General features: G+C 38.8%; 1 protein-coding gene across 2 annotated transcripts in view; it reads left to right on the top strand.

Moving 5' to 3' along the window:
- The window catches only part of CLIP4 (CAP-Gly domain containing linker protein family member 4), a 66,329-nt gene extending 47,273 nt beyond the window's left edge, over positions 1 to 19,056 (top strand). For both annotated transcript variants that reach the window (XM_060026882.1, XM_060026881.1), the window contains exons 14-16: positions 773 to 837; positions 8,509 to 8,581; positions 14,154 to 19,056. In XM_060026882.1, coding sequence (XP_059882865.1) covers positions 773 to 837; positions 8,509 to 8,581; positions 14,154 to 14,475 — 460 coding nt within the window. In that variant the 3' untranslated portion in view covers positions 14,476 to 19,056. The remainder of the gene's footprint in view (positions 1 to 772; positions 838 to 8,508; positions 8,582 to 14,153) is intronic.
- The last annotated feature ends 209 nt before the right edge of the window (positions 19,057 to 19,265 follow it).

Here is a 19,265-nt window from a genome sequence, read left to right as displayed (position 1 = left end):
TCAAGTATCTGTCCTCTTCATCAAGTCATATTCTTTGCATTCATTAGTCTCTCATTGATTGCTGTATGTTATGTATCTTGTGAAAATGATGCATGTGAATTGCAAGATGAAATTGCAAATATTGTAAGAGTTGCAGGATTTCTTTATGGTAACAAAGTGTGCTGATGCAAGTGATTGATAGAATAAAGACTGCAGATTTAGGTCAGTAAACAACTGGAAGAAAATGAGACTGTTATAGGATTGGCTTTTTAAAAATAAAGAATGATTTGAGTATCAAAGAAATAGACCTATCGTGAACGTGACCTTTATGATTGTGCTTAGAGTCAAGTACAAAATAAAACATGTTGAATCGTATTAGCCAGTTTTATCAGAAAAATCACATATATACACAAACTCAGCTGATGTTTTTTCAATGTAAAAATGTGGTGTTTTTACAGTTATAACCTAACATTTGTTAAATTTCACATAAAATAAAATTTTCACATTTTTTAGTTTCATCTTTGAAAATAAAGCTCCAAAGAAGCAAAGTCAGGCCCCTATTTGAAATGAAGTCACCTGAAGTTGACTTTCTCTGTACTTACTATGCTTATATTGCCTGTCTGTGGTGCTAGATTGAAGTTCATCCCTGGCTCATGATAGATGCTTAGTAAATGCTTGTCGAACGAGTGAAATAAGAAAGAACCATTGGTGTGAAATCCTCAGTTAAGCACCAGTCTTAAATCTGAAGACCAGCTACTTCTAATGAGGTTTGCATTACTTGTTTTATTCACAGAGTAACAGATTCCCTGGATACTCTTTCAGAAATTTCTTCAAATAAACAGAATCATTCGTATCCTGGTAAGATTACACAGTTTTATGTTCCTAATAATTATTTCTTTCCTTTTATTCAATGAAAAATTTTTATTGTAAAGTATATATGTATACAAAAGAGTATATGAAATATATTTGTATAGTTTGTGTAATCATAAACAACATCTATTACCCACTCCATAGCCAAAGATGATGATTACCTGTATGTCCTATAGAAACCCCTGAGTATCCCCTGAGTCTCACCTGCCTCCGTTTTCGTATACTCTGTCTTCAGGTTGTGCATCTTGAATTTTATGTTAATTATTCCCTTGATTTTCTTTATGTCTATCCCCCATAGATATGTCAATAAATAATATATGTTTAGTTTTTTTTTAACATCTTTATTGGAGTATAATTGCTTTACATTGTTGTGATAGTTGCTGCTGTATAACAAAGTGAATCAGCTATACATATACATATATCCCCGTATCTCTTCCCTCTTGTGTCTCCCTCCCACCCTCCCTATCCCACCCCTCCAGATGGTCACAGAGCACCGAGCTGATCTCCCGGTGCTATGTGGCTGCGTCCCACTAGCTATCTATTTTACATTTGGTAGTGTATATATGTCCATGCCACTCTCTCCCTTTGTCCTAGCTTACTCTTCCCCCTCCCCGTGTCTTCAAGTTTAGTTTTGATTGTTGTTTGCTATGTTAGTTAGTGTCCCATTAAAATACATTATTCATTTTATATTTGATGGATACTTGGGTTATATCCTGTTTTTAACTATTAGAAACTGTGCCGTTGTGCACATTTGCAGAAGTGTCTCCAGGATTGCCAGGCATGGGATACTCATATCTTCAGTCTTCCTGGGTGTGCCAAACTGTTCACGTGGGCAGTGGATGAGAGTCTCTGTCACTCCTCACCTCACCAACAGTAGTCTTGTTTGCCCATCTGATGGGTGTAAATGGTATCTCCTTGTGGTTTTAATTTGCACTTTTCAGATTACAGATGAGGTTGGGCCTGTTTCCATGTTTATGGACCACATAACATTTCCTCTTCCACGATGTTCCTATTCACGTCTACTGCCCATTCTTCTTTTGGTTTGTTTGTTTTTTTCTTATTAATTTGTAGGTTTCTTTATATATTTTGGACACTAATATTTTGTCAGTTTTGTTTGTTGCAAATATCTTTCCCAGTTTTTGACTTGTCTTTTGCCACCCCCCCCCTTCCTTTTTTGGCATCTTTTGATGAGCAGGAGTTTTTAATTTTTAAGTTGTCAAAATAGCAAACCATTATGCTTTTGCATGTTTTGTGACTTGTCTTTTCATTGTCTTAACAGTGTCTATCACAGAGTGGAAGTTTTTAATTTTAATGAAGTCCAAGTTATCAATTTTTTCTTTCATGACTTGTGCTTTTGGTGTTGTATCAAAAATGTCACCACCAAACCCAAGGGTACTGTGATTTTCTCCTATGTTATCTCCTAGAAGTCCTGTAGTTTAGTGTTTTACATTTATATCTATGATTCATTGAGTTATTTCTTGTGAAAGGTGTAAGTCGATGTCTAGATTCATTATTTTGCATGTGAATGTTTAGTTGTTCCACCATATTTGTTGAAAAGGCTATCCTTTCTCCATTGAATTGCCTTTGCTCTTTTGTCAAAGATCAGTTGACTGTGTTAGTGTGGGTCTATCTCTGGGCTCTCTATTCTGTTCTGTTGATCTATTTGTCTTTTTCTTTTGCTGATACCAAACTGTATTGATTACTGCAGCCGTATAGAAATTCTTCAAGTTTAGTAGTGGACTTTGATCTTCTCCCTCAATGTAGTGCTGGTTTATCTGGGCTTTTTGCCTTTCTATATAAACTTTACAATGTGTTTATTGATGTCTGCAAAATAATTTGCTGTATTTTGATTGGGATTACATTGAATGTATAGATGAAATTGGGAAGAACTGATGTCTTAACAGTATTGAATTTTCCTATCCATGAACATGGAGTGCTTGTCCATTTATTTAGATCTTTGATTTCTTTCGTCAGAGTTTTATAATTTTCCTAATATAGATTCTATACGTTTTATTAGATTTATACCTACCTGTTTCTTTTTTTATTTTGGTGTTAATGTAAGTGGTATTGCTTTATAGTAATTCTTTTTACCTTGTATCAGCCTTCTTGTGGTTAAGTACTTGCCTAAAAAATCTTTTTCTAGCCATTGCCTTAATCTTTCTATGTTCTCATGTCTTTGGAATATCTTCTATTATCATTTTTTTTTTTTTTTTTTTTGCGGTACGCGGGCCTCTCACTCTTGTGGCCTCTCCCGTTGCGGAGCACAGGCTCCGGACGCGCAGGCTCAGCAGCCATGGCTCACGGGCCCAGCCGCTCCGCGGCATGTGGGATCTTCCCGGACCGGGGCACGAACCCGTGTCCCCTGCATCGGCAGGCGGACTCTCAACCACTGCGCCACCAGGGAAGCCCCTGGAATATCTTGTAAATAGAATATAACTGGATTTTACTTTTTTTAGAAAAAGACAACCTTTGTTTTTTAATCTGAGTTTCACCTATTTGCATTCATTGTAGTTAGTAATATATTTGGATTTATTTGTTATTCATTTGTTTTCTAATTTTTCAACTTTTTTGTACTTAAATGTTTTTCTTTCTTGACTTCATTCTGGTTATATTGCTACCCCCTCTTTTTTCCATTTAATTTTTTACTTGTATAAAAATTACATTCTATGAATATGCTTCCTAGTAATTAGGTACTTTGACATACATACTTAGCAAAGCCTAAAGTTAATCATTATGTTTACTCTTTCTCAAATAATAGGAAGTCCTTAGAAACTGAGTTTCTATTTTGTTTCCCTCACAAATTTCACATTATTATAATAGTTTTTATATAATTGATATTTATTTAATTTGCTCATGCATGTCAATATTTACCGATATCTTTCGTCATTAATCCTTAGAACTTACACTTGAAATCATTTTGTTTCTACCTCATCTATATTCTTAAATATTTTTTTAGAAAGGGTCTATTGGTAGGAAACTCAGTTTTTGTCTGTCTTTTCTAATGATAGTTTTACTGAGTAAAAGTAAAAATTGGTGCAATTTTAATTATAGTTTGAAAGCTGTTTTCTCCCTGCACATTGACAATATAATTCTTCTGCTTTCTGTCTTCTGTCAAATTTTTGAGAAATCAGCTATCAGTCTCCTTAATCCATACCATTGTAGGTGGTTTATCTTTGCTTTTTGACTGCTTTTAAAGATCTTCTCTATTTCCTTTGTGTTGTACAGTTTTGCTATGATTATGTCTAGGTGGAGATTTCCCTTTGTTTATTCTGTTTGGCATCTTGGGTCTTTCTGGATCTCAGAATTAGTATCTTTGATTAATTCTGTAAAGTTCTTGCCCATATACTGAAAATATTTCTTCCTTCATGCTCTTTATTATCTCCTTCCAAAATTCTGACGAGTAGTATAGTCCACATTTTCACTTTCCCATGCCTCGTTCATATTTTTCACAACTTTGTCTCTCTGGACTGCATTCTGGATATCTTCAGAGTTATCTTTCTGTTTCTTGATTCTTTCTTCTGCTATGTTTATTCTACTGCCTAATTCAGCCGCGAAGTTTTTTAATTACAAAGTTTTCATTTTTTTTCTTTTTGCAAGTCTGTTTGGTTGTTACTTATTGTCACTTATTCTTTCCCCACATTTTCAAGTTTTTCTTTTATGTTATTAAACATTTTAAATATTGTTACTTTTTATGATTAATAATTCAATATCTGAAGTCTTTGTGAGTCTGATTCTGCCGTCTGTTTCTGTCGAGCCTAACTTGTGGCACCTTCTTTCCTTGTGAATTTTGTTATTTATTGTTGTGAAATGCTTATTTTACTTAGAATTTAATGTATGGGAATTCTTTTAAGCCTGGGTTGATGCCTCTTGAGAAGATTATACAGGCATATCTTGTTTCATTGTGCTTTGCTTTTTTTTGCTTCTCAGATACTACATTTTTTACAAATTGAAGGTTTGTGGCAACCCTTCACTGAGCAAGTCTGTTGGCGCCATTTTTCCAACAGCATTTGCTCACTTTATGTCTCTGGGTCACATTTCGGTAATTCTCACAATATTTCAAACTTTTCCGTTATTATTATATTTGTTATGGTGTATCTGTGATCGGTAGTCTTTGATGTTAGTATTGTAATTGTTTTGGGGCGCTGTGAACCGCATCCATATAAAATGACAGACTTAATCGATAAATGTGTATGTTCTTACTGCTCCACCAACTGGCTATTACCCCATCTCTTTCCCTCTCCTCGGGCCTCCCTATTCCCTGAAACTCAAAAATCTTGAAAGTAGGCCAATTAATAACCCTACAGTGGCCTCTGAGTGAAAGGAAAAGTTGCATGTCTCTCACTTTAAATCAAAAGCTAGAGATGATTACGCTTAGTGAGGAAGGCATGTCAAAAGCAGAGACAGGTCAAAAGCTAGGCCTCTTGTACCAAACAGTTAGCCATGTGTGACTGCAAAGGAAAAGTTCTTGAAGGAAATCAAAAGTGCCACTCTGGCGAATGCACAGATGGTAAGAAACAGCCTTATTGCTGATCCAGAGAGAGCTTTTATGGTCTGGACAGAAGATCAAACCAGCCACAGAATTCCCTGAAGCCAAAGCCTAATCCAGAGCAAGGCCCTAACTTTCTTCAATGCTATGAAGGCTGAGAGAGGTGAGGAAGCTGCAGAAGAAAAGGTTTGAAGCCAGCAGAGGTTTGTTCATGATACATAAGGAAAGAAGCCGTCTCCATAACCTCAGAGTGCAGGGTGAAGCAGCAAGTGCTGATGTAGAAGCTGCAGCAAGTTATCCAGAAGATCTAGCTAAGGTCGTTTATGAAGGTGGCACCACTACACAATGGGTTTTCAGTGTAGATGATACAGCCTTCCACTAGAAGAAGATGCCTTCTAGGACTCTCATCGCTAGAGAAGGGAAGTCAGTGTGAGGCTTCAAAGGAGAGGCTGACTTTCTTGTTAGTGGCTAATGCAGCTGGTAACTTTAAGTTGAAGCCAGTGCTCATTTACCATTCTGAGAATCCTAGGGCCCTTAAGAATTATGTTACATTGGGACTTCTCTGGTGGCGCAGTGGTTGAGAATCCGCCTGCCAATGCAGGGGACATGGGTTCTAGCCCTGGTCCGGGAAGATCCCACATGCCGCAGAGCTACTAAGCCCATGGGCCACAACTACTGAGCCTGCGCTCTAGAGCCCGGGAGCCACAAGTACTGAGTCCACGTGCCACAACTACTGAAGCCCGTGTGCCTAGAGCCCGTGCTGCGCAAAAAGAGAAGCCACCGCAACGAGAAGCTCGCACGCCGCAACTAGAGAAAAACCACATGCAGCAACAAAGACCCAACACAGCCAAAAGTAAATTTAAAAAATACTAAATTTATTAATAAAAAAGAATTATGTTATATCTACTCTGCCAGTGCTCTGTAAATGGAACAATAAAGCCTAGAGGACAGCACATATATTTACAACGTGGCTGACCGAATATTTTAAGCTCACTGTTGAGACCTACTGCTCAGAAAAAAAAAAAAGATTCTTTTCCAGATATTACCATTGACAATGCACCTGGTCACCCAAGATCTCTGATGGAGATGTACAATGAGATTAACGTTGTTTACGTGCCTGCTAACACAACATCCATGCTGCAGCCTGTGGGTCAAGGAGTAATTCTGAGACTTCCAACTCTTAGCATTTAAGAAATACATTTCGTAAGGCTATGGCTGCTATAGACAGTGATTCTTCTGATGGATCTGGGCAAAGTTCATTGAAAACCTGAAAAGGATTCACCATTCTAGGTGCCATTAAGAATATTCGTGATTCATGGGAAGAGGTCAAAATATCAACGTTAATGGGAGTTTGGAAGACGTTGATTCCAACCCTCATGGACGACTCTGAGGGGTTCACAACTTCGGTGGAGGAAGTACCTGCAGATGTGGTAGAAATAGCAAGAGAGCTAGAATTAGAAATGGAGCCTGAAGGTGTGACTGAATTGCTGCAGTCTCATCGTAAAACTTGAACAGATGAGGTATTGCTTCTCATGGATGAACGAGGAAGGTGGTTTCTTGAGATGAAATCTACTCCTGGTGAAGATGCTGTGAAGATTGTTGAAATGACAATAAAGGATTTAGAGCATTACATAAACTTGGTTGATACAGCAGCAGCGGGCTTTGAGAGGATTGACTCCAATTTTGAAAGAAGTTCTACCGTGGGTAAAATGCTATCAAACAGCATCGCGTGCTACATCGAGAAATCATTTGTGAAAGAAAGAGTCAGTCGATGTGGCACACTTCACTGCCGTCATGTTTTAAGAAGTTGCCATAGACACCCCAGTTTTTAGCAAGCACCACCCTGATCAGTCAGGACCCTCCACCAGCAAAAAGATTGTGACACCGAAAGCTCAGATGATGGATAGCAGTTTTTAGCAATAAGGTATTTTTAAATTAAGGTATGTGTATTTTTCTTCTTTTGTACATAATGCTACCGCACACTTAATAGACTACAGTATAGTGTAAACAACTTCTAGATGCCCTGGGAAACCAAAAAATTTGTGGCTCGTTTTGTTGAGATATTTGCTTCATTACTGTGGTCTGGAACCGACCCTGCAGTCTCTCTGAGGTATGCCTGTGTTTACTTCTGCCAGTTGCCTAGAGGCACTGCCAACCTTAGTTTACGTTCTCTGCAATGTTGTTGTTGTCGTCTTTATATTACACAGATAAAATGAATTTGGCTGGTGATCACAGATCTGGAGGGGAGAACATTTTGCTTTCTGCACAGTGGGGTTGCCACAAGCTGCTTTCCTTTGTGTTCCTCTGAGTGGTGCTTCATTTTGTTTCTCATTTGACTTGACACTGAGGATGAGCTGCTCGGGACCCTCACTTTTGTTAGGACCCCATCTTGGCAGGCCCCAGCTTCTCTGGAGGGCAGTGTAGTCCTGGGGTACAAGGTGGTTAGGTTGCTTTGGGGGAAACCTTCCATGGTTTCTCTTTTTGGTTTTTGGCCTCTTTGGAATTGTGCCACTTGTATGAGGTCAACAGTATTTTTTTAAAAAAAATTATAGTTGTTTTAAATTATACTTGCTTCATTCGGGAGATTCACGCAGCACATCTGGTGGGCCGTAACTGCCAGAACTGGAAATCCCTTTCTTTTTTAAAAGCATCTTTTAAAGACTTTACCTTTTGTGAAGTCTTTTTCTTTTTTTTTTTTAATAACTCTGTCATTTGGGGATGGCAACAATCATAAGCTCTGAAATTCATTGTTCAGAATTTTATAAATGGGGTATATTTAGTGATAGTGTTTTTTTAAACCATTTTTATCCTTTTATTTTTTAATACGATTTATCAAGATTATAATATTGGAGAGTAAAAAGATTAAGCTTTATCAATGTGTAATTCGATTTCATTTGGTTTTCAGGAAAGTTTATAATAAAAACCTCCAAAAGTAATGTCATGATCTTAACTTATTCATGTAGTGCATAGTTTGATGAGAAAGGTGAGGTAACAATCGTCAAGAAGTCTAAACTGTTACAATCTACATGCACTTATTTTCTTTGCTTTCTGTTTCCAAAGAAACACTTGGTAGAATAGAACGTCTGTAGAAGAAATGATAAAAGATAACTTTTAACAAGGACTGTGAATTTGTGATTTAGTTTTCCTCATCTGACCTTAACTTTCATATTTAGGTTTTAGGAGAAGTTTCAGTACAACTTCTGCTTCTTCCCAGAAAGAGATTAACAGAAGAAATGCTTTTGCCAAGTGAGTATTAAGAAGATTTAGAAAAAACGCCTTTCAGGATGAACATGACAGGATTCTGTGAAGAAATAAAAGTGGGATTTTGTATCTTTTACATTGCGTGGTAGAATTTTAACACTTAGGAGGAAAGGTGTGATGAGTGTGTCAGTGAGAAGAGTTCTTCCTCCCTCCTTTGCAAGCTCAATTAAAAATGTCACCAGTGACTAAAAGTAGTATACGGAATATATTTTCAAAGAGGTTTAGTACTGTTAATAAAAGTTGGAGGAATTTACATTCTGTATTATCATTGAATAGGGTGGACTGATTTTAAACTCTGTTTACTTGATTAGTCAGAGAATTGATTTAATATTTTGGGAAGTCCATAAAAGGAATGTCAGGCCTATTTGCATCAGGTCATCTTATTATTATTTTAAAAAATACTCCTACTTCCTCTTGTAGAATACACTGCTCCCTTTTTCGTTGTTGTTGTTTCTTTGTAGAGAGAATCTCCTTTTCTCTTTTTCATTTATATTGCTATTTATAGACCTCAGACCCAGTTTACTCCCCCTAATAGTTTTCTGAGACGTTTAGGAACTTCTTAACCTTTTGAGGAATATGAGGCTCTTCTAGGCTGATTAGGTTAAGGAGGTGTTTTTTTGTTTGTTTGTTTTTGTTTTTTAATTTTAAATCCTTCCAGTTAATCTATGAACAATGCCCTGGGGGAAAAACGTCTAGCTCAGTAGGTAAGTGCACCAGTTGTGGGGCCCTAGAAGCCACTAGGAATCATAGCCCACACAAGAGGACTTGACGATCACATGAGCAACAGGCAGGTAGTTTATATAATAATCTGGCATGAAGTTATTGGAAGGCCTCGCCAAGATCTGAGGTTTCACTTGAGAACGCTGACGGGTCCTGAGGCACTGGTAGGTACTGTTTAGCAGAGTTGGGTGGGTTTTGTTTTGTTTTTTTCCCTTCCTCAAAACCTCTACCAATTCTGAGATTTTAAAATTGGTCTCCTCACTTGAGTAGCTGAAAGAGTTTAAGGGCAATAACTTTATGCTCCAGTTTATTGAAGATATTCAAGAGTTCTTAGGCAGAATGGAAGAAATTACTAAGAAGAGGCAAGCAGGATATAAAGGATTTTGAAGGGGGAAAGGTATCAAAATCAGTGTCAAGATGTTGGTGAGGGGAAGAACATGATACAGAGAAGCAAGGGAAGGAGAGAGAAATCTGAACCGTGGGAATTATACAGCAGGTGTGGATATGTACAAGATGATCTGTTGACATGAGAAGAAAATATCAGTACTTCTGTTGGTTTTCTTTGAAAATAAAAATAAATGAAGCTTTACTGATACTTCTACAGATTGACTCTAGTACCTGTTTTAAAAAAAATAAACATATTCTTATTGAGGATATATAATCAATTTAAAACTTATTTAGTTTTTACTTAAACAATATGTGACCAGATGTTTGGTGATCAGTGTTATACGAAACAAAAGAAAGACATTAGGTGTTTAGACTTTAGGTCCTAGGAAACCTGTCCCTGATCTCAGGGGTAAGAAACATTGTAGTGATTGGATGATCTTCTGCTGAAGTGACAGAGTTGATTGTATATTGTGCTGTTTTTAATCTGGAAGCATGATGTATTCTGAAGAATGTGGGTTGAAGAAATGAGTTTATTGACATTTATCAAACCCTGTGCCATTTTCTTGTCTATTCATATGGAAATAAAAGATACTTCCAGAAGAAACATGGAAAATATAGTCAGAGATAATGAAAATCCCTGCATAAGAAACTGGAAGGAATTGGGGCAAAGGGCATGTTTGCAAAAGAGGGCTGAGGAAAGGGAAGCAGCAGCCGGCTGCGCCGTTTTTGAGAAAGGGCAGATGTGCTTCTCCAGTTGGCTTATTGAGGTGGTGGTGATGAACACCTTCGTTCAGAGGAAAAAATGATGGAGGGGGTGTTGGAAGCAATTCTTCTGTCTTCAGAATTCTTAGTATATCTAATACCAAGCATGGGGGTAATAAACACAGGGAGCTTGAGATGTTAGCATAGGTGTCACTGCCACCTGGTAGGCACAGGCATCCTCTCTCCCACCGTCTGCATCCAGCCTGGGATCTGTAGCTCACCTGTCGCTACATCTCATTTCCATCATTACCAACTTAGCTTCTCCCCGTGTTTTCAGAGTGCATCTCCTGAGAGTCTCCATTGGGTCCTCTCTGTGGAACCCAACCTGTCCACATGATGTATTTGGCCAGCTCAAATTTGAATGTCTTTGGGTAGAACTCATATAACCCGGTTGGCTGCAGGTTCCATCATTTCACGTCACATGTTCTCATTTTCTGCCTGTCCCGTAAAGCTTTTGAATTCTCAAACGCGGAATGAAATCCAGATTCATTGGCATAGCGTGTACAGGCCTGCCTGTTTCTCTGGACTTAGCTCTCGTGGTAAAATCCTCACAAGTGACAATTTGCTAAACTCTCTGCGCTGTTCAAAAAAATTTTTTTTAAGTTACACGTAATATATTTTGCTCCCATGACTATGTCTGCTTCCCTTCTCTGTCTGCTCATCTGTCAGATTTGTTCAAGTGTCACTTCCTCGGTGAAGTGTCTTCCCTGGGACCTTGAGTGAGGATAGATTTCTCCCTCTTTCGTGCGCCTTCTGCTTTGTACCCGTCTTTATTGCAGGATCTGTAACGTTTTACAGATTACTATGCCCAAGTTCCTGGAGCCTAGCTCTGGACCTGCCATTTCATAGGTGATCCGTTAGTGTTTTTGAAGGAGTAAGCAACGCTCTCAAGTGTAGCGTAATTTATAAATTTCTCACTTCCCTGGGCTTTTAGAGCTTTGACGTAACGTGAATCAAATCATTCTTATTGGAATGTTAAATCTTTACCCAAACTATTAAGTTTTGGCTTGGATATCGAGTTCGTTTATTACTTATTTCTTTCTTTAAAATTTTTCTGATTATGAAAGTAGATTGGACAAAATTTGAAAAAATTACAGTAAATTAAATGCAGATCAAGATCGTCTGTAATTTTATCACCTAGATGAGATTATCACTGTTAGCATTTTGTCATATACTTCTCCAGCTTTTTTCTAATGCATGTATCTGAATTTTTAAGCAAAGTGGGACAAATCATACTCTATATACTCTTTGAAAGATTTTCCCCTTAACATATCCCATAATAATAATAATTTTATTCTTCTTCTTTAATAATTTTACTCAGTGTGACTTTTGCAGTGTTTTTAAAGACTGTGCTGTGCTGTGATATGAAACATTTTTGTGGCATTTGATAATACGTGAAAAAACATGAACTAATGGTAGGTGGCATACTCTTTAAACGCATGTCCGCCTCCCCCTCCCCACCCGCGTATGTGTGTCTGTGTGTGTTCAGATGAATAGCTTTATTTTTTCCTAGTTCTTTCTTTTTTTTTAATTTATGCATTTAACTCTTTAATCTCTTGGGGATTTTTAAAATATGTAGTGTGTGGTAAGAATCATATTCTTTTCCAAATAAATGACCAGGTTTTACAGCATTCCTAATTAGAATGTTCACTCCTTTCCCACTGATTTGAAGCTTTACTTCTTATCACATATGAAATAATTGCATGTATTTTTCTAAAACATCTTCTCTGTGTCATTTAAAAGTACATTCTTATGCCAGGGCCACATTTTTTTTTTTTAATTTATTTCTTGGCTGCGTTGGGTCTTTGCTGCTGCATGCAGGCTTTCTCTAGTTGTGGCGAGCGGGGGCTACTCTTTGTTGGCGGTGCACGGGCTTCTCTTTGTGGTGGCTTCTCTTGTTGAGGAGCATGGGCTCTAGGCACGCGGGCTTCAGTAGTTGTGGCTCACGGGCTTAGTTGCTCCGTGGCATGTGGGATCTTCCTGGACCAGGGATCAAACCTGTGTCCCCTGCATTGACAGGCAGATTGTTAACCACTGTGCCACCAGGGACGTCCCCACATTGTTTTAATTTTTGTAATTTTATAATTTAACATAATGGCAATGTAAATTTTGCCATATTATTATTTTTCAACCTTTTCTTAATTATTAATACCCATTGTGGTTGTGAGCAAGAGCCTGGCCTTTGTGCTTGACGACCTTGGATCTGAACCCCAGGTCTCCTCTTTACCATCTCTCTGACCTTAGGCAAATAGCTTGATTTTTCTTAGCCTCAAATTCCTCCCTGGTCTGGGCGAGGTTGGATGAGATAATGTATGTGAAGTGTTTGGCACATAGTAAGTGCTCGGGACACGATAGATACCGTCATTATGTGAAATTCGAGTAATTTCATCAGGTTGCAAAAAAAATATCATTTTGGGGAGGATTCATTTATATATATATGTTTCTATCCAGGAACAAAGCTTTTTCATTTTTCTTTTGTATATTCTTCGGTAAAGATTTATACTTTTCTTACAGCTCTTACGTATTTCTTTGTTAACTTTGTATTCGTGCATTTGACGTGGTAAATGATATTTTTTTCATTACATTTTATAACTAGGATTTATCAGATGTGGCATAGGACAGGCTTTGGCCTCAGTTTTCCTACCCATAAAATTAGAGTGCTCTTCCCTTCTCGGGGTCGTTAATAGGAAGAAATGAGACATGGTGTGTGAGAGTGTATTTAAAAATACGGAGAGTGGAATAAAATAGAAACCATGCAGGACCCAGACTCTGCTCGCAGTCAGGCTCCGTGCAGTTTTGGTAACAGGTTCCGAGTTGTCTCTACTGTGGGGCTGGGAGAAGGGTTTCTCCTGGAGGAGAGGTGGCGTGGACTGGCGGGTTGAAGGCTCCCCTGGTGGTGGTTTCTGGATGACTGTTTTGGGAGGTCTCAGGTCATAGGACAAGCTCCTGGGCATGTTTCTGTTTTGGGCAGAGTTGGCTACTTCCCAGGGACAGTGGAGGAAGCCCTGGGCAGCATTGGCATGAGGCCTTGGACGGGTTCCACGTGTGGGTGCCCAGTAGTTGTGTCATCAGGTCAGGCTGGTGGCGGGTGCTAGGAGGCAGTGCCTTGTAAGTAATGTTTTGTTGTAGAGAAAAGAGGAGGGATCCTGATCCAGACGACTAAGGTCCTTCCTAATGTTAGTGACAGGGAGAGTGGCAAACCCTTAAATGTAACTGGAGTTCATTCGTAGAAGGTGTGTGTGTGCGCGCGTGTGTGTGTAGTTTCTAAAGTTGTGGATTAACAGTTTTTAGAAATGGTTTTCATGTAAAGGAGTATTTGAAAGGTGAGCAAAATGGCATTTTATTTACCACGGCCAAACCACTAGGCTCTTTTCCTTTTGCTTGTTCAGCAGGTGTAGGTGTCTTTTTTCTAATTGCTCTTTTACCGAGGGCATGCGCATATATAAATTGCTAGTGAAATCTTCAATCCAGATTAGGGTAGTATTAAAATAGCCAGAAGAGAAAAACGTTTTAATGTTAAAGAAAAGTATATCCTAATATTGCTATTTAGAGTAAAAAAGATCAAGTTGTGAACATAAAGTATGCCCTTTTGTGAATGACTTGTGAACCTGGCTGTGGAAACGAATACGGTGAATTGCATCACGTGGCTTTTGTGCTTCAGAGTTTCTCTCGCGTTCCCTCTGCACAGGTCGAAGCCCGCTCTGCGCCGCAGCTGGAGCAGCAGCACCACGGCCGGCGGCCTGGAGGGGCGCGTGAGGCTGCACGAGGGCTCCCAGGTCCTCCTCACCAGCTCCAACGAGATGGGCACCGTTAGGTACCTGGGCCCCACTGACTTTGCCTCAGGGATCTGGCTTGGACTGGAGCTTCGAAGCGCCAAGGGAAAGAATGATGGGGCAGTGGGGGACAAACGCTACTTCACCTGCAGGCCAAACCACGGGGTCCTAGTGAGGCCCAGCAGAGTGACCTACCGGGGAATAAACGGGTCAAAGCTTGTGGATGAGAATTGTTGAGTTAAACTTCTACAGTATTAAATGAGCTCATACACACACACACACAACGTAAAATAAAGAGTCCATGGCAAATGGTTTACTTTATTTAGCTTTTAGCCGTTATTTAAAATTTGAAAACAGAGCTATCTTCATGAAAAGCATTATAACAATTCAGAGAGACTCCTTTAAAAAGCTAGAAATACGAACTGTGGGAATCATGGTTCTCTTAAAACAATCTCAAAATCAGCCTTTTTTTTTTTTTTAAGATTTAAAGCTTTAGACCCAAGAGAATTCTGAGACTTGGGAAAAAATGTGCCATTAAGTGACTGACTGATGTTGCTTACTCTGTCTCATGTTTGCACAGAATAGTGGATTTTCCATATGCCATAACTGTGAGGGTTTTCACTAGCTTTGGTTAACGTAAGACCTTCACATGACCTTTTTCTGTCAAGTATTTTCAGAGTTTTTATTTCTTTCTGTACTAATAAGGACAGTAAGAGAATAATAGCTGTGTGACTAGGTATTTTTCATGTCTTTGGGTCAAGTTATTTGCCCTTCCAGGAATGCCTCACCTACAGGTACATTAGGACTGTAGGTAAGGCATTCCTGGAAGGGACTCTGGAGCTCAGCCTCTTGCCCGCTGCCAGGTTCTAAAGCCGCTCTTCCTCACGCGGGGTCACAGGCTAGCTGGTTACCAGAGCTACAACTAGAACGTGGGTCTCCTGACCTGTGGCTCGGGCTCTTTCCGCTGTACAAAGCGTGTCATCTCAGATCTTTCTTCTGTGTTAGTGACTGACTGCCTCATCTGGAGGAACCACAAAAACCCATGATTAGGTTTATAAATTCAAGTCACAATTAGAATTTTTTGCACGTGCTTAATTAACTTCCTTATGGGACATATCTATAAAACATACATATATGAAGCACTTTTAAAATAAAGCATGATGCACTTTCCTCTTTGTGGAGGATTGGCCATCATTTCCTCCAGGGATATGAAAAACATTAAAAAAGTTATATTTATGACAAGAGAGCAAATTAAGATGTGTTAAGAAGAATGTAGTAGCTATTCATTTAAATGTTTATGGTTTCTTGATGTTTTGTGTTATTATTCATAAAACCGGTGTTGCGTTTGCTGTTGTTGCTCTTTTTATATTTTCAGTTGTTGCAGAATTCAGCCTGTTATAAAACTGCAGAACTGTATCATGTTTTTATTTTCCTTTTGAGCACATGTTAACAAACTAAGCTTCGTAATAGAGTGATGTAATAATGCAGAACATTTGTGTTGTGGGTATGTATTGAAGTTTGTCCTGTATGTATAAAGATATATCTTTTATTGTAGATATTTAGACTCTAAACTACCACGGAAATAGTGGAATAGTTTGCTTTATAAGATAAAAAGCATCCTTCAAAACGGAGCTTGCTTTGTGCTTTAGAAATAATACATTGAACTATTTTGCAATATACTATTTAAAATCTAAATTCTCTTGCTTTGCTGCCTTTTTAAAAAGGTGTGAAATTTCAAATATTGCTAGAGCTATTTTCCTGAAATACATTTGCAAAATAAGGCTGCTTTGTAATCAAGGAATATTTTTGATTGAAGAAAGTGACTGTACTGTGTCAAAAGTAAACTTATTTTATTATATAGTTTATTTCTTAAAAACTCTATTTATACCTTACCGTGAAGTCCATGACTACACTGAACTTGGTTGTCCATAATTCTTCCTGTTAAATATAAAACCCTGTAAGTTAGTAACAGTAATGCCAACACTGAATTTATTTTGAGGTCAGAGAACCAATTGTTCTCATATTTAGATTAGGATTATTAAATCCATGTAATGTGTATGTTTACATATACTATACATAAAAATTAGGTGTTTTCATTGGTGTTTTGCTTATGTCATTCAAAGTTCATGTCTTGAGCATTAATAAAAAGGGAAGCTGTTTTGGTTTGGAGTGGCATGTTGTCACTGACCCTGCCTGCAACTCTCCTCTTCTCAGGTACTCAGAGTATATATGCTTTGTAGTTCACTTTTTTCTTCTTACAGTAATGACTTGGATTTGTCCCATCCTTACCCTATAGCAGTGGTCTCCAACCATTTTGGCACCAGGGACCGGTTTCGTGGAAGACAATTCTTCCACGGACCGGCGTGGGGGGATGGTTTCGGGATGATTCAAGCACATTACATTTATCGTGCACTTTATTTCTATTATTATTACATTGTAATATATAATGAAATAATTATACAACTCACTGTAATGTAAAATCAGTGGGAGCCCTGAGCTTGTTTTCACTTGCCACTCACTGATAGGGCTTTGATATGAGTCTGCAAGCAATTGATTTATTACGGTCTCTGTGCAGTCAAACCTCTCTGCTAATGATAATCTGTATTTGCAGCCGCTGCTCGGCGCTAGCATCACAGCCGCAGCTCCACCTCAGATCATCAGGCGTTAGGTTCGCATAAGGAGCACGCAACCTAGATCCCTCGCATGTGCTGTTCACAGTAGGGTTCGCGCTCCTATGAGACTCTAATGCCACCGCTGATCTGACAGGAGGCTGAGCTCAGGCAGTAATGTGGGCGATGGGGAGCGGCTGTAAATACAGATGAAGCTTTGCTCGCTGGCCCGCCGCTCACCGCCTGCTGTGCGGCCCAGGGGTTGGGGACCCTTGTCCTATAGAGAGTCTTAAAAGTACCATGCTTCTACTCAGCAAATGAAGTTATGTTTTTAGCTACTCTCCGATTATATTGTTTTGATGGACAGAGAGCCATTTAAGAAAAGAATGTATTTCTTTGGTTTTCTAAAATTGCTTAATTATCTTTTATATCAGTGGGATTTCATTTGTTTATTTAGGGTTGGATAGAAAACCTTGCATTTATAGATTTCAAAATATATATAAATAAGTATCTACATTCTACTAAAAGGCTTTGTTTCTATATTTCCAGGTAATTTGATGGGAGTATTTTTTAAGTGCTGAAAAGTGTTGAGATACAGACATTTGTGGAATCTGAGCTGAGGCATTGAAATCTTGGTGAGACCGTTGCACTGTCTTCTCCCGAACTCCTTATCCCCTCTCGTGTGTTATTTTTCTCCTTAGCATTTACCACCCTTGGTCATGCTACAACTTTTTGCTCATTACTTGTCCTGTCCCTCACTGGATTGAGGGATGGGTTTTGACTGTTTTGTTCATCATTTCCTCCCTAACACCTGGAATAACACTTGGCACCTACTGCAGGCTCGGGAAGCATTTGTTAAATGAACAGAGGCAGTGGAGGCTGTCGATGGTTTAAAGTAGAGGTGTTGTCTCGCCAGCTTCAGCCAGGTGGGCTTGAGAGACCAGGCCGTGGGACGGGTAAATTTTGCTGGGTAGGGGAGGACAAAGGACGAGAAAGGTTTGAGTCATGGTAGCCCAACTTTACCCCAAAATAGTGACATGAAGGAGATAGAAGGATGTTGGGTGTCAGGGGTAGAAAAGGGGGCAGGAAAGACACAGTGGGGTCACCTAACTGCCTGTCTATTGTCCCTGGGGCTGGGTTTGAATTTCTGTTGTGATATGATGGTAATTTAGGGAACACAGTAACATGTGTGGTCTAACACAGAGAGGATGAACTGGATCTCACCCAGGTGTGCACAGCATTGGTTTCCGGTGCCACGCATTTTTGTTTCAGAGTTTTATTTTGGACCTGCTTATTTAGGCTATGTGATAATATTATTTAAGCCACGTTGACTGAGGCTAGAGACCTAATGTGTTAGGAATCATGCTTAGTTAAGAAATAGATCTAGTAATTTTAACCGTTCACTGGATATTTGTTATCTAAATGATTGACTCAGAGACATATAATATGTATCACCACATGGCAAGCAAGTAGGAGAATTTATTTTTTATTTTTCTTCATGCCCTTTGCTTCACTACACTTATTTGTAATACAAACACAGTAGGTAATACAAAACTCACATCACATATATTTTTAGTAATTGTTTAGTAATATCCCTTGGTACATAGGCTCTTATTTACAAACAATGTCACATAAGCTGCTTGAATATACAACAGACATTCTTAGTGGAGCTTGTGTGTGGGCTGAACAAGTTAAGTAGATCATGTTAAGATTTTCTTACCAGCAGGATATGATGCCTTTGCGTAGGCAAAAAGAATTTTTTCTAGCAAAATTTTTGCCAGTGCTCCTTTTTACAGAAGGGAAAAAGGAGTTTATGGGGAGGAATTAGAGTAGATGGGCACATGTTACTGACAACAATATATTTTCATTATGCGTGGTAGAAATGAAATTTCTTTTCTGCTTGTAGCCTTTTCCCTTGACGAGAAAGGCACCAAGCGGTGTGGGAACCTTTTTCCTCTCGTCCCTTTAGAATATCTTATAACGAATAGAATTTTCACGATAAAGCAGCAGCAGGTCTCATTATTTTTCAGTTCAAATAGGGAAGTGTGGTCGTGGTGCTGCAGCAGGGCAGTAAGTTCTGAGTTATGTTAGTAAAGATACTCTAGGTGTTTAAATTGAGCCTATTAGCTTAAAACATAACCTGTCCCTAGTGATCACTGCCGTCATTTGACAAATGATCATAAATATGGTTTTAATTTCAGCTCTAAAACCCTAAATGAACCCAGATGTCAAGTTTGTTGCTCCTGTAGATACGCAGGTCCTTACACTCAGGCACATCTTGTACGCCTCTGTCCTCGGAGGAACTGGTCTTAGGATTGGATGTTTAGTCGGAGTTGTTTGAATTGGATAGATGAAATTAAATAGGGAGTATCAGGAAGCTACTTGCGCTGAACTGAATTTGAATTTGAAGCATTCCTA

The sequence above is a fragment of the Delphinus delphis genome, chromosome 12 (genome assembly GCF_949987515.2).
Source record: "Delphinus delphis chromosome 12, mDelDel1.2, whole genome shotgun sequence".
In the NCBI taxonomy this organism is placed as follows: Eukaryota; Metazoa; Chordata; class Mammalia; order Artiodactyla; family Delphinidae; genus Delphinus; species Delphinus delphis.
This window is presented reverse-complemented; position numbering and strand designations above follow the sequence as displayed.